The 19,601-nt window shown below is 34.5% G+C and overlaps 2 protein-coding genes across 4 annotated transcripts in view; one reads left to right on the top strand and one right to left on the bottom strand.

Annotated features, from left to right (window-relative positions):
* The window catches only part of LOC121384572 (anaphase-promoting complex subunit 4-like), a 177,948-nt gene extending 172,269 nt beyond the window's left edge, over positions 1-5,679 (top strand). For both annotated transcript variants that reach the window (XM_041515027.1, XM_041515028.1), the window contains exons 26-27: positions 1,426-1,534; positions 3,708-5,679. In XM_041515027.1, coding sequence (XP_041370961.1) covers positions 1,426-1,534; positions 3,708-3,923 — 325 coding nt within the window. In that variant the 3' untranslated portion in view covers positions 3,924-5,679. The remainder of the gene's footprint in view (positions 1-1,425; positions 1,535-3,707) is intronic.
* A 1,378-nt stretch (positions 5,680-7,057) lies between these two features.
* Positions 7,058-19,601, bottom strand: part of LOC121383308 (WD repeat-containing protein 91-like) — a 33,780-nt gene continuing 21,236 nt past the window's right edge. For both annotated transcript variants that reach the window (XM_041513257.1, XM_041513256.1), the window contains exons 11-16: positions 19,264-19,358; positions 17,935-18,088; positions 13,295-13,403; positions 10,447-10,559; positions 9,844-10,035; positions 7,058-8,230 (exon numbers count right to left, since the gene is read on the bottom strand). In XM_041513257.1, the coding sequence (XP_041369191.1) occupies positions 8,072-8,230; positions 9,844-10,035; positions 10,447-10,559; positions 13,295-13,403; positions 17,935-18,088; positions 19,264-19,358 (822 nt within the window). In that variant the 3' untranslated portion in view covers positions 7,058-8,071. The remainder of the gene's footprint in view (positions 8,231-9,843; positions 10,036-10,446; positions 10,560-13,294; positions 13,404-17,934; positions 18,089-19,263; positions 19,359-19,601) is intronic.

The following is a 19,601-nucleotide window of genomic DNA, read 5'->3' as shown; positions in this document are numbered from 1 at the left end:
GAAAAAGTGTGCCCTGGACTGATAGAGTTTTGTAGCAAAATGATACTGTAACAGGTCACAGAAAGTTAATAAAAATGTGTTGGCCACAGAAGAGTATGTGGTCTTACACCACCATATTGGGCCTAATAGTGCACTCTGGGCTGGAAATGATAGTGGAATTTAAAAAATACCCCGTTGCCTCAGGTCGGATATGAACCCAGTACCACCAAAGCCGGTTATTAGACCATCTTGTATAATATGGTTTTGACATTTTAGTATTACACAGCTATGTTGTGGTGAATCAGAATGGCGTGGGAGACATTACTGACAACATAACAAATTAAAACAGGTCTGATCTAACAACAACTGCTCAACCCTGCTTTTCTTGTTTAAATTATTCATTCTTTGAAGCTTTGTAATGACAAATTAGAATTTTAAAACATGCTTGTAAAAGACAGAATATGAAGATGTAAACTGCTCTTATAAAGTTATATATTAATATTAATATTTAATTTGTTCTACTGCATTAGGATGAGATACATTTTAGTAATTGTTCATTCCACTTTGTGTTCAGTCATCACATACACATCACTGATAGGTGGCAGGTTGAATTGTTATTGTATTGCAGCCATGATGTATTCAATATGATCACCTTGTGTCTTGTGTTATTAATGTGCTTCAGATGACATTTGGAGAGTGTCATTAAGCTGAAGATAGAACGTGGTGTAGCTCAGTGGTAGAGCAATTGTCTAGCTGGTATCGATAATTTATTAAATTCTTGTTAGGTTTGATGTACATACATAAAACTGATTTTTATTAGCAGCTATTAAAGATATGATGGTCTTTGAATAGCCCATATAATCTTACTTCACTACAGTAGCAGATGATCAATTTAGGAAATCCGTTGATTACCTGGTGGTTTTGAAGGTGATCGAAAAATCTATTTTCTGGGTGTATACCACCAAATCAGATCCCATGGACGACAATAGTAACATATGTAGCTAAAAGTTCTACCTGCCACATATCAATTGACATAAACACCACAGATATAAATACTACCACCCCTCACCCTTAAAGTAAATCAGAAAAAAACGGGTCTCAAGTTGCTCATTTCTGAGATAACTGGTAGCATCTAGGACTACCCTAGTTCTTCACAAAACTTTAGTACTTTTTTTTTTACAGGTATCCCATACATGTTTCAAGCACAAGGTACTAGATGAAACAAAATTGCATACATTTTTGTGCAGATGAAACTAATTTTTTTTATCACCAATCACAAGACTTATTAACTGCTCTATCAAAACTTTGGTGCATCTCGAACTTTGACCTAGACGGAAGTTATTTGGTTTAGTACTACCTTCTGGAGCGAAAATCAGAGGATAAGATTTTCAATGACTTCATGCTGCCTTATTTGGAGACTTGTAAAGGTGTATTTCTTCTTTACAGTAAACAGATTGATGTTGGTCCGCTACTGAATGAACACAACTACCGGCATCTTGAAAACATGAAGGCTCATTCGTTTGCAGTCAGCGGAACCAGGAAAACGGCTACAGTTGTAAGTTTACATGTCTGTTCAGGACTGTTGTTTACTTGCAGCTTGGACCAAAAATTGTATTAAACATTTGCTAATGATGAGAAGTAGTCTTCAAAAGAAGCCCGGTACATTTTTCTGTTAGGAGCATGGGATCTTTTATGTATCCCATGAGCTTTGATATACAAGTTGTGGGGCACAGTGGGTTCGCCAAGGGGATTTGATCCCACTCCTACAGCCTAGACTAAATGTTACTATTACCATGTATTGGACTCACAAATAACTTCTAAAGTCCGAACAAATTTGTTAATGACTACAATAAATTACTCTCCTACCTTTAATTACTGTTAAATTTCCCCCCAAAAATTTCCAGACACAAGTTGTTAAAAAACCATTACAGTGACACCGATTCCACGTATGAGACTGTAACGATGTCGCCAGTATCGACTTCGCTGAGATAGTATTGGGCAAAATACATGCAGTTTTCTGCCGTCTGCCATTTTGTATTTTTATGGAATACTCTTCAAGAGGGGTGAAAGCCTCCAAAGTATGTGACATAATTAATATAAAATCAATGATCTCTAGTGGTATCATTAAACATTTTTTAATAATAATAATAATAAAATTAATATGACGTCATCACGTTTGCTTTTATATCATAACATGTTATGACTTTGTTAGATTAAGTCATGTTCTTTCACCCCTCTTGGAGAATATTCCATAAAAAGTCAAAATGGCAGCCGGCACAAAATTACATGCTTTTTGCCCTATGCGATCTCAGCAAAGTCGATATAGGTGACTGGTTATCATCTAGTATGTGGAATCTGGGTCATTGTAATGGTTTTTTCAAGATTTCTGTCTGGATAAAATGTGGATAAAATCCAACGAAAAATAAAGGTAGGAGAGCAATTTTTCATAGTTGTTAACATTTTGGTTCGGACTTTAATTAACTGCTGTTAAACAAACTTTCCTTTTGTAGTTATTTTGTGCAAATGATTTTTTTTTTGTACATTACAATTATGTTTTTACTTTATTTGTATTGTAACCAAGAGTCTCAGGAAAGATTAATTCAAACTAAATTATGTTGTTTTTCCAGCTACTTTAATGGATTGTTTTGAATTCATTTATCATAGACATTAAAAACCATTCAAACGATTCATTATTATTTTAGTTACCATACAGTGCTTAATGTTTGTACTTTTGATTTGACCTTTGATGTCCTAAGGCTCTGTTTTGATAGGATTTTGTATTCATTGTTTGTTTTCATTTATTTTCCTGTGTATATCCAATTAACATTCAAGCACACTGTCCTGCTTACAGGTATCGAATTTAACAATTTGTTATCTGGCATTTCTGAAAGTTTTTTGTCGAAATTCTCCCCAACAGCAATTTTAAACCATTAACTTTGCAACAAATATAAAACCAAAAATTATCCCTTCAATTGACATCAATAAGACTTTTCCAACAGCAGAAAGCTGCCTATGTAAATCCCCAGCTACAGCAATTGCCTTCAGTGCCACCATCAAGTTCAGGCCTGTGGTTACACACATTAGCTATTTCGGTTGTCTTGTCAGGACAGGTTAATTGTGACATTGGAACTGTTAGTGGTTAGTGAGTGAGAAGTTGGTTTAGTAGCCATACACCATTAAAACTCACTCTGGTTAAGGGACGGGGCGTAGCCCAGTGGTACAGCGCTTGCTCCATGCGCAGTCGGTGTGGGATCGATCCCCGTCAGTGGGCACATTGGGCTATTTCTCGTTTCAGCCAGTGCACCACGACTGGTATATCAAAGGCTGTGGAACGTACTATCCTGTCTGTGGGATGGTGCATATAAAAGATCCCTTGCTGCTGATCAAAAAGAGTAGACCATGAAGTGGTGACAGTGGGTTTCCTCTCTCAATATCTATGTGGTTCATAACTATATGTCTGACGCCATATAACTGTAAATAAAATGTGTTGAGTGCGTTGTTAAATAAAACATTTCTTTCTTTCTTTCACTCTGGTTAGAGCCAAAACTGGAGTGCAAACACAGAATGTACCAGTTTTAAGACCAATGGCTTAACCACTAAGGCTTGTATTTTTAATTTGTTTTATATTGTTAACTTTATACAGGGGAAGCCTGTGAACATATTTCTAGTTTAGTAAATCTGGAAGCCAGGTCAAGTGACTACATCTTTGTATTGTTGTCTTCTTCCAGCTGTTCTCCTCAAGGCGGAGAGTTCGAATCTTCCTCATGGATGCTGAAGAGGAGGATGAGGAGGATCAGACACTGGACGAGTCGGAGATCGCTGGAACTGGAACACTGGACGAGAGCCAATCAGAGACCGGGGTCAATGACAGTCAGCCAATGGAAGAGGGTGATGAGGACAAGGAAAATTCATCAAGTCTGATTGGTTCTGATGGAGAACATTGATGATAATTAACCATTTTAATATTAGTTCCAGTCACTTTGCATTTCTGAGAATCTTATGCTGACTGGAATAAAATCAACGCATGAAGTCTACGTCTGCATGATATATCCATCAGTTTATTACATGTATTCCTTCACATTGGAACATCTACTGACGAAAAGAAATAAGAGACCAAATCTAATTTACTACTTGTATGTCTGTATTTTATACTTGTATAATGTCTGTATTTTATACTTGTATAATGTCTGTATTTTATACTTGTATAATGTCTGTATTTTATACTTGTATAATGTCTGTATTTTATACTTGTATAATGTCTGTATTTTATACAAACTTGTAATATGTGATTGAATGTCAGTAATGTCGAATGGACTGCCAGAAACAGTCAGTATAGATTCAGTTTTCATTGAAGTCATTGTTTGCTGTTCCTGTGATCCCTTATTTCTTTCCATCAGGCATTCTCCTAAGCTCCAGGCAAGTGATGTGTCCAGGAGGCCGAGCGCTCATGAACAATTTGACTGGTACCATCGTCTTCTGTCGTATCACATTCATCTCAAGTTATATGCAGAAACCAGTATAGCGAGCGACCATGATTGATTGCCCTCTTGAATATACTGTTGGCGATTCCCTACAGATAAATCCACCGAGTCTCACTTCATAGTTTATTACAATGTAGATATCTGCTGACTATTTATAGCGATTTGAAATTTTCACTAGTGCACCAGACAAGTACATGTAGAAATCTACTTGTCTGCCAATATGTTCACTTGTCTGAATAAGTGGTTTGTTTTATAAAAGTGCAAGGACGATGTTTTTGATTGCTCAAACTAAAACTGCATTTCACTTGTCTACTGGACAACGAATGAGGTACATTCTGCTTATCCAAGCAGATTTTCACTTATCTCGACAAACGGACAAGTGTTTATTTCGAACATTGATTTTGTAGGTTACTATTATTAAAGAAAACTATTTAGCATCACAGAAACTGTGCATTTTCATTTATGTCAGTGTTAAAATAGTCTGAAAGTGCCCTCGGTGGTGTAGTGGTTAAACCATCGGACTTGAGGCTGGTAGGTAACAGGGTTTGCATACCAATACCCGCTGCCACCCAGAGCCAGTTAACAGCTCAATGGCCACTACACCAATTACCGTCTCACTAACAACTAACCCTCGGTCATGCATAGACCAGATAACTGAGGTGTGGGCCCTGGACAGCGTGCTTGAACATTAATTGGATATAAGCACGAAAACAACAGCCCTGGTATTTTAAAACACTTATTTCCATTGTATATAAATATATATATATATACATGTATCTGAACAAATGATGACAATTTTAAATGGCTACCTTGTAACATTTATGAACCTAACGAAGTAAAATCAGTTAAATGAAATTAAAAAAACAATTACAGCAAAATCAGACCATGCTGACAAAACAAGACATGTTATTTGTCTGTTTTACACAAATTTCATGTACAGAAAATGTCAGTTTATTCCACAACTGTTAAGGTTCTGTAGCCTGCTAATTGAGTTGATCCATTCATCTGTGCAGTGCATAACATGTCTACAAGTGAAACACGGCCAATAAAATGTCAATACTTTCAATTTAGCTTAATGAAAAGAAATTCACAGCCAGATTATTCCATTTTATGCATCTAGTTTTTTTTCTTTTGTTGAATCAAATTCATTTTGTCTGAACTTTTTATGTCATTTCACTGGTGTATAAACTGAATTTACGTAAATAAAAGTAACCATTCATATTGTGTCTAGTGTTTTAATTTTAATTATTGAAAATTATTTTCCCCCCGAGAACAATACTAATAACCTTAAAAATGAAGCATTAAAAGGTTTTGAATTGTTTTTCCATTAGTAGGTAGATCACTTATCGGAGGTGCTTTGGTCGAGCGATTTCTCAGAATTTATTTTCATCCCAACCAGTGCCCCATTAAGATCCTAGGTTGATTATGGTAAAATATAGACTGAATTGCAGAAATTGGTAATTGGATTTGTTACATCCAATGATTAATTAATCAGTTGATGTGCTCCAGTGGTGTCAAACCAAACTAACTTTTTATTTTTAATGTATTGAATTTTCATGAATATTTAGAGAGTAATCAATTACAAAGAATTAGAGACACAGGTCAGGTCTAGTATAGGGCTTTACATGCACATTCAAGCAAGCTGTTGTAACACAGACCACCCGTGCTGGCAGGTGCAAGAGATCACTAGCAGCACTTGTGCGATTGAATTTTGATAAAAAATAAAATTGCATTTTCATGAGGTAATTTGGCACATAACTTGGAATGGTTTATTGAAAAGAAATGGGAGCTACATGTATTTGAGTAATTTTGACTTGGACATCTGTCCCGACTTCAAATTCTTCACATTTCTAATTGTTGTTACAAACGATTTTATAGAAGCTCAGTCTTATAGGACTTTTAAAAAATAAAAATTAAAAATCTGTGAGGTTCTATTTAGTTATAGCTGCAGTCCCTGGTTTCAATCTTATAAAATCAGTCCTACATTCAATTGCAAGCATAACTGCATTTTTAATTTATTAGCGAGTCTTCGCCATCAACACGCTTTTTGTAAAATGCCAATTTAAAAAATGTATTTTCAAAATTTACAATTTCTTCAGGGCAACAAAATAAAGTTCTAATCGGTTTTGTTCTGGGAGATTAGACAGTTAATAAATGTCTTGATTTTTACCACTTTATTTGTCAACAATTGTAAGGAGGTCCAAGGTGCATTCTGCGATATAAGCAAAGCATTTGATAGGGTTTGGCATAAGAGCCTAATTTATAAATTAAAATCTGTTGGGATAAATGGAAAACTTCACATCATCATCTTTATAAAGAAACTGGTTTCACAACTGCTAGAAAGGTGTAAATGTCATAAATTAGGTGAACATTGTCAACTAATTTGTTACCCACTTACTTAACTCTTCAATCACCTCGACCAGTCATGGAAACCAATCCATATTCCTTATGCAATGCTTGTAAGTTAAATACTTATTTTTGACGTACAGTGCTCTGCCAATTCCTTCCTTGATAAAATTATGGAATAATGCATCACCTGACATCAGGAATTCTATGTCATAAAATAGATTGAAAAATGCAATAAATGAAACTGAAACTGTCCTTGTATACTTTTATTATGGTAACAGAAGTCAACAGATACTACTGTCGACTGTAAATGAGCAACAGTAAATATATGTCCCATTGAAAACAATCCTAGATGTGCTTGTGGACATCGTATTGAAGATGCAGAATATTTCCGACGTCATTGCGCACTTCTCATTGTGCACTTTTCAAAGTACATCACAATATCCATTTACAGAAATAATCATATCTCGGCTATATTTTACTATTTGGTGATCCGAAGTTAACAACATTTTAAAATCAGTTCAGGACTTCATTGCCAGCAGTAAACATTTTGAAATATTAGTTTCTCTTTTTACTTCTCTGTTAACCTGTTTTTCTTTCTCTCATCTTTCATGTTTCTCCCTCTGCTCTACTTCTTTGTTTCCCCATTTCTCTTTAATCTGCAGTCAATTTTGTATTATAACAGATTACCGTATGTTCAATTATCCACAGCTGTTGTTACTACTTCTATCAGTTATGTATATGTCACTACTGACCGTCATCTTGTCAAGAATTGGATGGAGGGAAGGAGGTCCGAACTGAATGTATCTGTTCTATAGTTGTGGGGAAAGATCCTAATATCCATTCAAAATGGACCATTCACCCACACATATCCAAATTTGTTTGGATTATTTGAATTTTTTTTTTATATTTACAAAGGCTCGCATAATACTGAAACTCTCTGGTAATAACCTATATATACATATCTGACATGTTAATTGTAATATTTGATATGTCAAAATCTGTCTGGCACTCGCCAAATTCGCTAATTGCAAATTTTGAAAGCAACTGGCTAATTTTATTTTAATTTGGTGAAATAATTTTATGTAACACCTGATATTTTTTAGAAAATAACTTGATTTCTGCAATTTTTGAAGTTTAATAAACAATTTGGCGAATTTGTTTGTTCAGCCAGAGCTAGCCCTGTATGTGAATTCATTTCCTCATTATACTGTGTTGTCAAAACAAAATTTTTTGGTACCCATCGATGAAGACCACACACTACACTACTGAGACAAGAGAGTTGAAACTCTGATTTTTCCATCCATGGCGCCCATCAGACAGACCCGTGTGTCCATAGTTGGTGACCAATCGACAGTCGTAACACAGTTTTTGGGTCCTTTTAATTCCATAGTTTTAGCTACTCCTGGGTCAGTTTCTTTTAACTGGAAAGAAGAATGTTTTATTGAACGACACACTCAACACAATTACAATTATATAGCTTTGGAAATAACTAGAAAATAATCACAAACTTTATTTAACAGAATTCAGTCCAAGGGAATCTGTCCTGGTCATTCGACAAACTAATCGTATTTCCATATTTAAATAATCATGTTAATGTTATTATACCATAACAATTACTTTTTTCTGCGAGATCAGATTAATTCAATGTATAATTGTATATAATATTTACACCATTGTGAGAAAGATAACCATATAATAATATTTTTGTTTGTTACATGGTGATTAACAATTAAATAAATACACCATTTTGACGGGTGATGTTATCTTCTTTAGGCATTCCCAAAACCTTTTTGGCAAAAGAAATTTCACTGCCATGCACATAAACAATGTACCACTTTGCATAAGAAACCATTTATATATTATAAATCAAGTGCTTTGCTCGTTATTAATAAAAACACACAATATAAATGGTCTCTTAAGGAAACTCATTTAGTATTCTTAATTATTATATATTAAATACTTTATCATATATTGTTTCCTGCCATATTAATCCACAGGTGGTCATTTTGACAATTGTTTTTATACTGCTCTAATATAGCAGCATTGTAAGTACTTGATATATAATGACATTATAAATACCTGATATATAACTCCAGTGTTCTTGTCACACGTTAATACATACTGTCCCTCAGAGTCAAAGGCAAACAGTTTTCATACAGCTCTAATATAAATCCATCATAAATACCTGATATATAACTCCAGTGTTCTTGTCACACGTTAATACATACTGTCCCCTCGGAGTCAAAGGCAAACAGTTTTCATACAGCTCTAATATAAATCCATCATAAATACCTGATATATAACTCCAGTGTTCTTGTCACACGTTAATACATACTGTCCCTCGGAGTCAAAGGCAAACAGTTTTCATACAGCTCTAATATAACTCCATCATAAATACCTGATATATAACTCCAGTGTTCTTGTCACACGTTAATACATACTGTCCCTCGGAGTCAAAGGCAAACAGTTTTCATACAGCTCTAATATAACTCCATCATAAATACCTGATATATAACTCCAGTGTTCTTGTCACACGTTAATACATACTGTCCCTCGGAGTCAAAGGCAAACAGTTTTCATACAGCTCTAATATAACTCCATCATAAATACCTGATATATAACTCCAGTGTTCTTGTCACACGTTAATACATACTGTCCCTCAGAGTCAAAGGCAAACAGTTTTCATACAGCTCTAATATAACTCCATCATAAATACCTGATATATAACTCCAGTGTTCTTGTCACACGTTAATACATACTGTCCCTCGGAGTCAAAGGCAAACAGTTTTCATACAGCTCTAATATAACTCCATCATAAATACCTGATATATAACTCCAGTGTTCTTGTCACACGTTAATACATACTGTCCCTCAGAGTCAAAGGCAAACAGTTTTCATACAGCTCTAATATAACTCCATCATAAATACCTGATATATAACTCCAGTGTTCTTGTCACACGTTAATACATACTGTCCCTCAGAGTCAAAGGCAAACAGTTTTCATACAGCTCTAATATAACTCCATCATAAATACCTGATATATAACTCCAGTGTTCTTGTCACACGTTAATACATACTGTCCCTCGGAGTCAAAGGCAAACAGTTTTCCTCGAGGTATTTCCTTGTTCCCGGTCGGACTAGTGGCCAGGAATGGAAGCACAGCGCCCTGGTGCATGGCGATATCTCGCACTTTCTTACCAGTTTTATTCATATTCCACTGGGCAAACTGAAAAAAACCCAAAAAAACCCAGTGTTATTCATATTTAACTGGGCAAACTGAAAAACCCCAATGTTACACATATTCCACCAGGCAAACTGAAACCCCCTCCCCCCCCCCCCAAAAAAAAAACACCTGTTTTTAAATTCTTTTGATGTGTATGTTCTGTTATTCAAATGAGTTATTGATGCTGTGGAAACATCATAACATAACAAACTTTGGTTCACCCATTATGTGAGTATGTAACTGCATGCCTGTATGAAACTGGGGGTCTGGGAGGGCCTGTTTCCCCCTCCCCCTAAATAAAGATAAAAACATGGCTTGTGTTCTCCCTCCTCATCGCACTCCAATTAGCCTGGAATTTTAGCTTTTTTAAAATCTAAAAATACCTTCTACACCCAATATTACAGCCATACTCACTTTTCCATCACTTCCCATACTGTAGCAAGTGGTTTCATCGGAACTGAACTGCACCGTGTGTACCTCCCCTTCGTGAGCGTCCCACTGATTAATACACTTGTGCTGCTGTATGTCTGTAGTAAAAAAAAGAGAGAGTAAAACCAGGAAGCAAAACTACAACAGTATAATTATAACATATTCAAACCTGCTTTAAAAAATGTGTAACAGTCCTACAATACTAGTACATGTATTAACAAAAAGTAATTTTTTAGAACTTCAGATTAACTCCAATTTACTTTGTGAACATTATTTTATGTAAGTTATAATTGGATAAAAAGCTGAAAAATGACATCCGTTCATGTTCAACTATTCATTTAAACAAACTGCTATATAGACAAACTTCTCCATGTTCTTTTTAAAAGCTTGCCACATCTGCTAACAAGAGTACCAGTGGTCACAAGTTCATACATATTATTGATGTACGATATAAAAACAGACAGAATGAAGCTTGTTCACCACCACACTGTTCCACTCATCTTGCCAAGTTGAAAAGATAAATTGGTTAATATGACATCTAAAATCACTATAGGGATCCGTATTCATAAACATACTGAAGTCAAAAGTAAGATACTTAAACTACTTAAGTCAGGTACAAATGGTATTCAATATACTACTTACCTAATGCATCACACTTAGTGTTTTCCCCAGGGTTTTGTTCAGAGGGATTACCACAACAATTTATAACATGAACTTGTTTGAATTTGACCCTTTCCAATGTGTTGGCACAGAGACAAAGCATGGAAATGGAAATGAAATGTGTTCAAGACTCTAGCATGATTTTGAGATTTATGTATCACACTAACAAATGTATGATACATTTTATGAATATCAACTTTTTAAGTATGATGACTAGTTTAGTATAATACCTAGGGTTTAAGTATACTTAAAGGTAGGGTCAACTCCAACAAGAGCCTTATGTGTTGGAAAGATGCATACCCGGACCACCAACACATACTGACACTTTAGCAAATGAAAAACGCGTAATTTTAGAGTTAATAAAAAATCATGATTATTCCTGCTAACTGGGGGCAGCCATTTTGTTTCGTTTTTGTGACGTCCGGTGGGATAGTTTGGGGCGAAGTGACGTCAGCTCCTGACCATCTCCTGTATGTACAGTGTAAACAAAAGCAGTAATTTTCGACACGGCGCTTCTCTTTGATCAACCTGACTTGTAAAACAGCATAAATGACGTAATAATATAATAAACAATTTAACTAAATATATTTCAAGTTGCATTAACGGAACAAAATGGGGTTATAGTGTTTTTCTCTGTTTAATAATCCAAAAGGAAAAATGTACACTATTACGCCTATTGATATGCTACGTTGGAGCAAAAACGACAACCCACGATACCCAAGTGATAATTTTATTTTATTTGGGACTACGTAATTGGTCAGTTCTGTGGTTTTAGATGGAAAAGTCTACTTAATCAATAGTTTTACATAACTATTTACAGTAATAAACCATGTCCATTACAATTTTAGGGGCGACAGGTAATATTCCACAATACCGGTATGTATTTTTGTGTCTAGACAGCGTCAATTAATTGGCTCGTCTGGTTACCAATCAAATACACACCTGCCAATCAGGAATCAAAGGTAGAAGCAACTAACAGCATAGACCAATTAACTAAGAAAACACTCCGTGTATCATTTTAGTACGTAGGTTAATGCATGGGCAAAACATTGTTAATTGTTTCGACTTGTTGTGTAGCCACTTTGACAATGGTATTTTATTTTGTATTGAAAAATAATATATATAGTGCTGGATATACTTACTGTTGGCTTACTGGGATGTGTATTATTACAGAACATTGCAATGTATGACTATTTATCATCCCGCAAAAACCAGGTAGATTATGTTTCTCTAGTTCTAAGGCTCATTCCTGACGTGACGCGTTAAGTATTACGTAACCACCAGCTCGCCAGAGGGCGTACTCACCGAGATGATACAAAATGGCTGCGCCCGTTAGATATAATAGTCGTCACATTTAACCGTTTTATTAATTAACTATACGATTATACGTGTTGATATTAAGCAATAATGTACATTATATATCGTTGAATATGCATACCAGGCCAAATGCCTTAATTGTCCTCTCCTTTAAGGTAGAAATTTTTATGAATACGGAGCAAGGACTTTAATAACTGCCCAAATTTTAGCAGTAATGATTGATGCTGAATTTGGCAATCTCATGAACATTATTGTGTCTGATGGAAAAACTAGCAGAAGCCACAGAATTCCCATCCCGTGATCCATCTGTGTAAACAGGAATGTAATTACAGTACCCGTCTTGGATTTTCATGAAATGTTGCTTACAAATAACCGCACTGGTGCAATCTTTCTTCAAATACACCAGATCGAATATGATTTTGGGTGATTTGACACTTCTAATATTAACCTCCTCGCATCCCAATAGAGTGTGGTGACCATTAAAATCCCCAATGAGAATAAAGGGAGTAGCCTTCGTGATCACACGTCGGTATGAACTCCGGCCCAGAGTGGAGTATTGTCAGAAATTATACCCACAGGTATACCCCAATTAAACCACCAGGATCCCATCATCCATCTTCACGGGTTGCACCTCACGACAAACAATGTGCCCCAAAAGGGGAGTTGTTCTGTATTAGCTATTCTCATAGAGAATGTTACACCCCTGCACCACAGTGAGGTTACAGTACATGCAGGGGCATTTATTAAGATGCACTAATAATAAAATGAGGAGGGCGGATTCATAAGCTGTGATAAAGCATCATACATCCAGACACGTAAAAACGGTGCCCTGCAGAGTTTCAATGTAAATTCCTACCAAATAGTCTGATTTTGCCGTCCGCTGCTCCGGTGATCAACAGCTGACCGTTGTGGTTGTACACACAACAGTTCACCGCTATGGGACTTGGCTCCAGTGGTAAAACCTTCTGTAAATTAAAACACATTTAAGTGAGGATAACATTCCTCTATTGTGTTCATTAGGTACACATAACTACACGTAACTAGCTGTAAGTAGAGATTAGAATGGGAACATTACGATGGGGTGTGGTGACCTTGCCGTGGGCTTTCTCAACAACAAAAAACAGACTGCCGTGTAAAAAGCAAGCCCTTATTAACTGCGGCTATATATATATATGGGTGGCTGCCGCTGTGTTGTCATATGATCATAAAGATGCTGCACCAATGGAGGCTTTCATTATGGAATTCATCTTTCTAATGTAATATTTAGCACAATGTATGTAATGTAGTTGACTGGACATGAGTGCAAAAACATCCTTGCGAGATGGATCATTATTTAAGTGCAAAGATGGCAGTCAGCAGTGCAGATTAAAATAGGAGAAGCGACCAGACGCATCTGAAACTGATTGTACACGTTGAGAAACAATATACATTAATACTTATAGTAAATTAATAAACATTTGTCTGTTGGTGAGACAATTAGAGAATACTCAACGAGCTGAGGCAATACCATTTATCATGCTCAAGTGAATTAATGTTATCATCAATTCAAGTGTAGCGAGTTGGATATTATATTTATTACCCATTATCAATATTTATCATTTTATGGAAGATTTTCAAATGATACGGTTATTGAAAACAAGTTTGTAAGTTGAGAACAGGAGACAGTGTTGCATCATAGCTGTGACGTACGTACTGCTGATGACATCAAAATGTATCTAGGGGAAGAAATAGGTTTTTTCTTTCCCTAGCGAATGATAATTTTTCGTTGCCCACTACTCTATGCCCATATGGGTAGTAAATGGAAAATGTTTTGTCAGGGTACACAACAAGGGAAGAAAGTGACTTTTAATGTGTACAATCTATAATATTTTGTCATGGTACACAAGGGAAGAAAGTGACTTTTAATGTGTACAATCTATAATATTTTGTCATGGTACACAACAAAGGAAGAAACTGACTTTTAATGTGTACAATCTATAATATTTTGTCATGGTACACAAGGGAAGAAAGTGACTTTTAATGTGTACAATCTATAATATTTTGTCATGGTACACAACAAAGGAAGAAACTGACTTTTAATGTGTACAATCTATAATATTTTGTCATGGTACACAAGGAAAGAAAGTGACTTTTAATGTGTACAATCTATAATATTTTGTCATGGTACACAACAAAGGAAGAAAGTGACTTTTAATGTGTACAATCTATAATATTTTGTCATGGTACACAAGGGAAGAAAGTGACTTTTAATGTGTACAATCTATAATATTTTGTCATGGTACACAAGGGAAGAAAGTGACTTTTAATGTGTACAATCTATAATATTTTGTCATGGTACACAAGGGAAGAAAGTGACTTTTAATGTGTACAATCTATAATATTTTGTCATGGTACACAACAAAGGAAGAAACTGACTTTTAATGTGTACAATCTATAATATTTTGTCATGGTACACAAGGGAAGAAAGTGACTTTTAATGTGTACAATCTATAATATTTTGTCATGGTACACAACAAAGGAAGAAACTGACTTTTAATGTGTATAATCTATAATATTTTGAACAGTTTCCCATGCTTCTAGATGCTTGTCCTCTTTTGATCTGTACTGCCGACAATCATATTTGCACTTACCCAATGATCCACTTCTTCAATCAAGACGAGTAGAAATCTCTGGGGATAAGTACAATTTAAATGATGCTATGTCCCTGTGGACTATGAAGGAAGGAAATGTTTTATTTAATGACGCACTAAACACATTTTATTTACAGTTATATGGTGTCGGACATATGGTTAAGGACCACACAGATATTGAGAGAGGAAACCTGCTGTCGCCACGTCATGGGCTACTCTTTTCGATTAGCAGCAAGGGATCTTTTATATGCACCATCCCACAGACAGGATAGTACATACCACGGCCTTTGTTACACCAGTTGTGGAGCACTGGCTGGAACGAGAAATAGCCCAATGGGTCCACTGATGAGGATCTGTGGACTATGAATCATAAAATGTCTGGCGATGTTAAAAAAGTACCAGTAGTTAGTGCTAGTCTACAATGAAGAAGTCTACAGTGTCTACTAGAAGTGACTATCAGAAGATGTTAAAACTGAAAATGTGTTCTCTTTGTGTTTTGTATAAATTTGTGTTCATTTATTTTCGTGTGTTGGAACATGCCACAATACGGAAGTATAAAAATTAATTGCTAGTGTGTTAAGAGTGAACAGAAACAACGAACAAAAGAAACACTGCATAAAATAATTAGTGGATCAGATCTGACCGCAAAGGCTGCAAAATTAAAAATTAAAATTTGTCAGGTTAGGCCAAACAAAATAAATTTCTTGTCTCTAGTCAGCGCATGCGTCAATTTTGACCTTTGCAAAATTGTTTTTAATTTCCCACCTTTTCTGTGCAATCCATGCTTTAATTTTTTTTTTCTTTTAAAAAGCTGCATTGCGACATCAATTCTAAAACTTTGGTCTGACCAGAGACCGATTTTTTTTTTTTTTTTGGCCTTGCAGTAAGTATTTTTGTTTTAGTGTAACATAGGTATTTTTGTTTTACTGGTAACAGATATTTTTGTTTCATTGGTAACATAGGTATTTTTGTTTCATTGGTAACATAGGTATTTTTGTTTCATTGTAACAGGTATTTTTGCTTCACTGTTAACATAGGTATTTTTGTTTCATTTGTAATTAAAAGTATTTTTTATTCATTAGAGACCGATTTTTTTTTTTGGGCCTTGCAGTAAGTATTTTTGTTTCATTGGTAACAGGTATTTTTGTTTCATTGGTAACATAGGTATTTTTGTTTCATTGGTAACAGGTATTTTTGTTTCATTGGTAACATAGGTATTTTTGTTTCATTGGTAACATAGGTATTTTTGTTTCATTGGTAACATAGGTATTTTTGTTTCATTGGTAACATAGGTATTTTTGTTTCATTTAACAGGGGTTTTTATTTCATTGGTAACAGGTATTTTTGTTTCATTGGTAACATAGGTATTTTTGTTTCATTGGTAACATAGGTATTTTTGTTTCATTTAACAGGGGTTTTTATTTCATTGGTAACATAGGTATTTTTGTTTCATTTAACAGGGTTTTTTATTTCATTGGTAACACAGGTATTTTTGTTTCATTGGTAACATAGGTATTTTTGTTTCATTGGTAACATAGGTATTTTTGTTTCATTGGTAACAGGTATTTTTGTTTCATTGGTAACATAGGTATTTTTGTTTCATTGGTAACATAGGTATTTTTGTTTCATTGGTAACATAGGTATTTTTGTTTCATTGGTAACATAGGTATTTTTGTTTCATTGGTAACATAGGTATTTTTGTTTCATTTAACAGGGGTTTTTATTTCATTGGTAACAGGTATTTTTGTTTCATTGGTAACATAGGTATTTTTGTTTCATTGGTAACAGGTATTTTTGTTTCATTGGTAACATAGGTATTTTTGTTTCATTGGTAACATAGGTATTTTTGTTTCATTGGTAACATAGGTATTTTTGTTTCATTGGTAACATAGGTATTTTTGTTTCATTGGTAACATAGGTATTTTTGTTTCATTTAACAGGGTTTTTTATTTCATTGGTAACAGGTATTTTTGTTTCATTGGTAACATAGGTATTTTTGTTTTATTGGTAACATAGGTATTTTTGTTTCATTGGTAACATAGGTATTTTTGTTTCATTTAACAGGGGTTTTTATTTCATTGGTAACATAGGTATTTTTGTTTCATTTAACAGGGGTTTTTATTTCATTGGTAACAGGTATTTTTGTTTCATTGGTAACATAGGTATTTTTGTTTCATTGGTAACATAGGTATTTTTGTTTCATTGGTAACATAGGTATTTTTGTTTCATTTAACAGGGGTTTTTATTTCATTGGTAACAGGTATTTTTGTTTCATTGGTAACATAGGTATTTTTGTTTCATTGGTAACAGGTATTTTTGTTTCATTGGTAACATAGGTATTTTTGTTTCATTGGTAACATAGGTATTTTTGTTTCATTGGTAACATAGGTATTTTTGTTTCATTGGTAACATAGGTATTTTTGTTTCATTTAACAGGGGTTTTTGTTTCATTGGTAACAGGTATTTTTGTTTCATTGGTAACAGGTATTTTTGTTTCATTGGTAACATAGGTATTTTTGTTTCATTGGTAACATAGGTATTTTTGTTTCATTGGTAACATAGGTATTTTTGTTTCATTTAACAGGGTTTTTTGTTTCATTGGTAACATATTTTTTTTGTTTCATTGGTAACATAGGTATTTTTGTTTCATTTAACAGGGTTTTTTATTTCATTGGTAACAGGTATTTTTGTTTCACTGTTAACGTAGGTATTTTGGTTTCATTTGTAATATAAATATTTTTTATTCATTGGTAACGTAAGTATCTTTGTTTCATTGGTAAATTAAGTATTTTGGTTCACATTGGTAACATGGGTATTTTTCTTTCATTGGTAACATGGATATTTTTGTAAAAACTACAGAACTCACGTCGAGCTTCATACTGCGAAGGTCCCACAACATAAGTTTTCCTGGTTTCACCAGAGACGATCTCTCTGAGGCACCGGAAGAACTGCGAATTCGCTGCACTGTTGCTGAACAGACGAAGCTCATTCCCACTGGGTTTGCAGTGATGTTTATAATTCTGACAAGGTAACAGTAACAGGCTTTCCTTATAGTGTTAGGTATGAGACATAGAGAACACTAAATGAGCTCCAGTGACACATCATTTATATTATAGAAGTGATGTACAATGATGTATGATTGAAAACACACAAGTTGTAATTCTCTTTCAGGAATGAATACAGTATTCTATTTATTATACCACATAATGTCAGACAAAAATGGATCGCAATTGGTCTAGAAATTATAGTTTGATAGAAACAAAGCTAAATGCAAAAGTTACTTCACCACCAAGAAAGTAAAACCGATATCTTGTCAAAGTGAGGCAAAAGCAAAATGGTCGATACCATTAAAAAACCCAAATTCAATCTGCACATAGTGCGAAATTTAATTGGCTAATCAAATGCATTATCACATTAAAACCAGAATTGTAATTCATTCTGCATATAATGCAAAATTTGATTGGCTAATAAAATAAATTTTCAGCAGTAAAACCAGCATTAATGTGTTGGAAATTGGGTTGATTCCCCAGGAGCCTATTTACATATTATATGCTACCTCTCGATGTGTAGTTGCTTTTAAAATTTCACTGTTTGAATCTTTTCTGAAGCAAAATGACTTTTACCAGTGACACATTTTTGTATTTTATTGTTTTATTAACGACAATGCCAATCATTATTACCGATTTTATTTATTCCGAATACCCATTACAACAACTGGAGTGTGATGATAAAGATTTGTAATTCAGCATTGTTGCCATTACTTATTTCCACATTCCTGTTGTCATCACACACGCGACGTCACACACACGTTTATAAACATCATTTACATCATAAAATTTAAAGAACATGCAACTTGCAACAGTAAAACTAGCATTAACATCTGCAAATACAATAACGTTATCCCTTAATCAACCTCCACAAATGGTCAAATAAAACAAAGTTATACCCTAATTAACATCTACAAATGGTCAAATACAACAAAGTTATACCCTAATTAACATCTACAAATGGTCAAATACAACAAAGTTATACCCTAATTAACATCTACAAATGGTCAAATACAACAAAGTTATCCCCTAAATTATAGTCTGACCTTGGTCTCATCTTTTTTTCCCCATCATGATGTAGTAAATATTAATGGAAGGAAACAATTATTATTTCTTGTCATGTGTTTTTAATACCAATTTCCACAAACCTTGGGTAACTCTGATCTGCTACAACTTCACGGAATGTTTTGATTTCCTTGACATCAAAGAGTCGGATATTTCCAGTTCTGTTTCCCAGCAGGAGCTATGGGTAATGAAAAATTATGTTTAAAAAACTCCTTTGTTTTAAATTAATACATAGACATAAAACTAGTTACCTTTCTTTAACATCTAAAGATAAACAATGCCTCATAACACCCCAGCACACTCTATAATCAGCAGCAGTTGGGTTTCCAGATGGTAATTGTAACACTTGCTCTTGAAAATCAGAGAAGAAACCTACTACTTTTATAAAAGCTACTACTAGAGCAATTCAGACAGCCATTTG

The sequence above is a fragment of the Gigantopelta aegis genome, chromosome 10 (assembly GCF_016097555.1).
Source record: "Gigantopelta aegis isolate Gae_Host chromosome 10, Gae_host_genome, whole genome shotgun sequence".
Classification (NCBI taxonomy): Eukaryota; Metazoa; Mollusca; class Gastropoda; order Neomphalida; family Peltospiridae; genus Gigantopelta; species Gigantopelta aegis.
The sequence above is the reverse complement of the archived record's forward strand: the minus strand, read 5'-3'. Positions and strand labels throughout refer to the sequence as shown.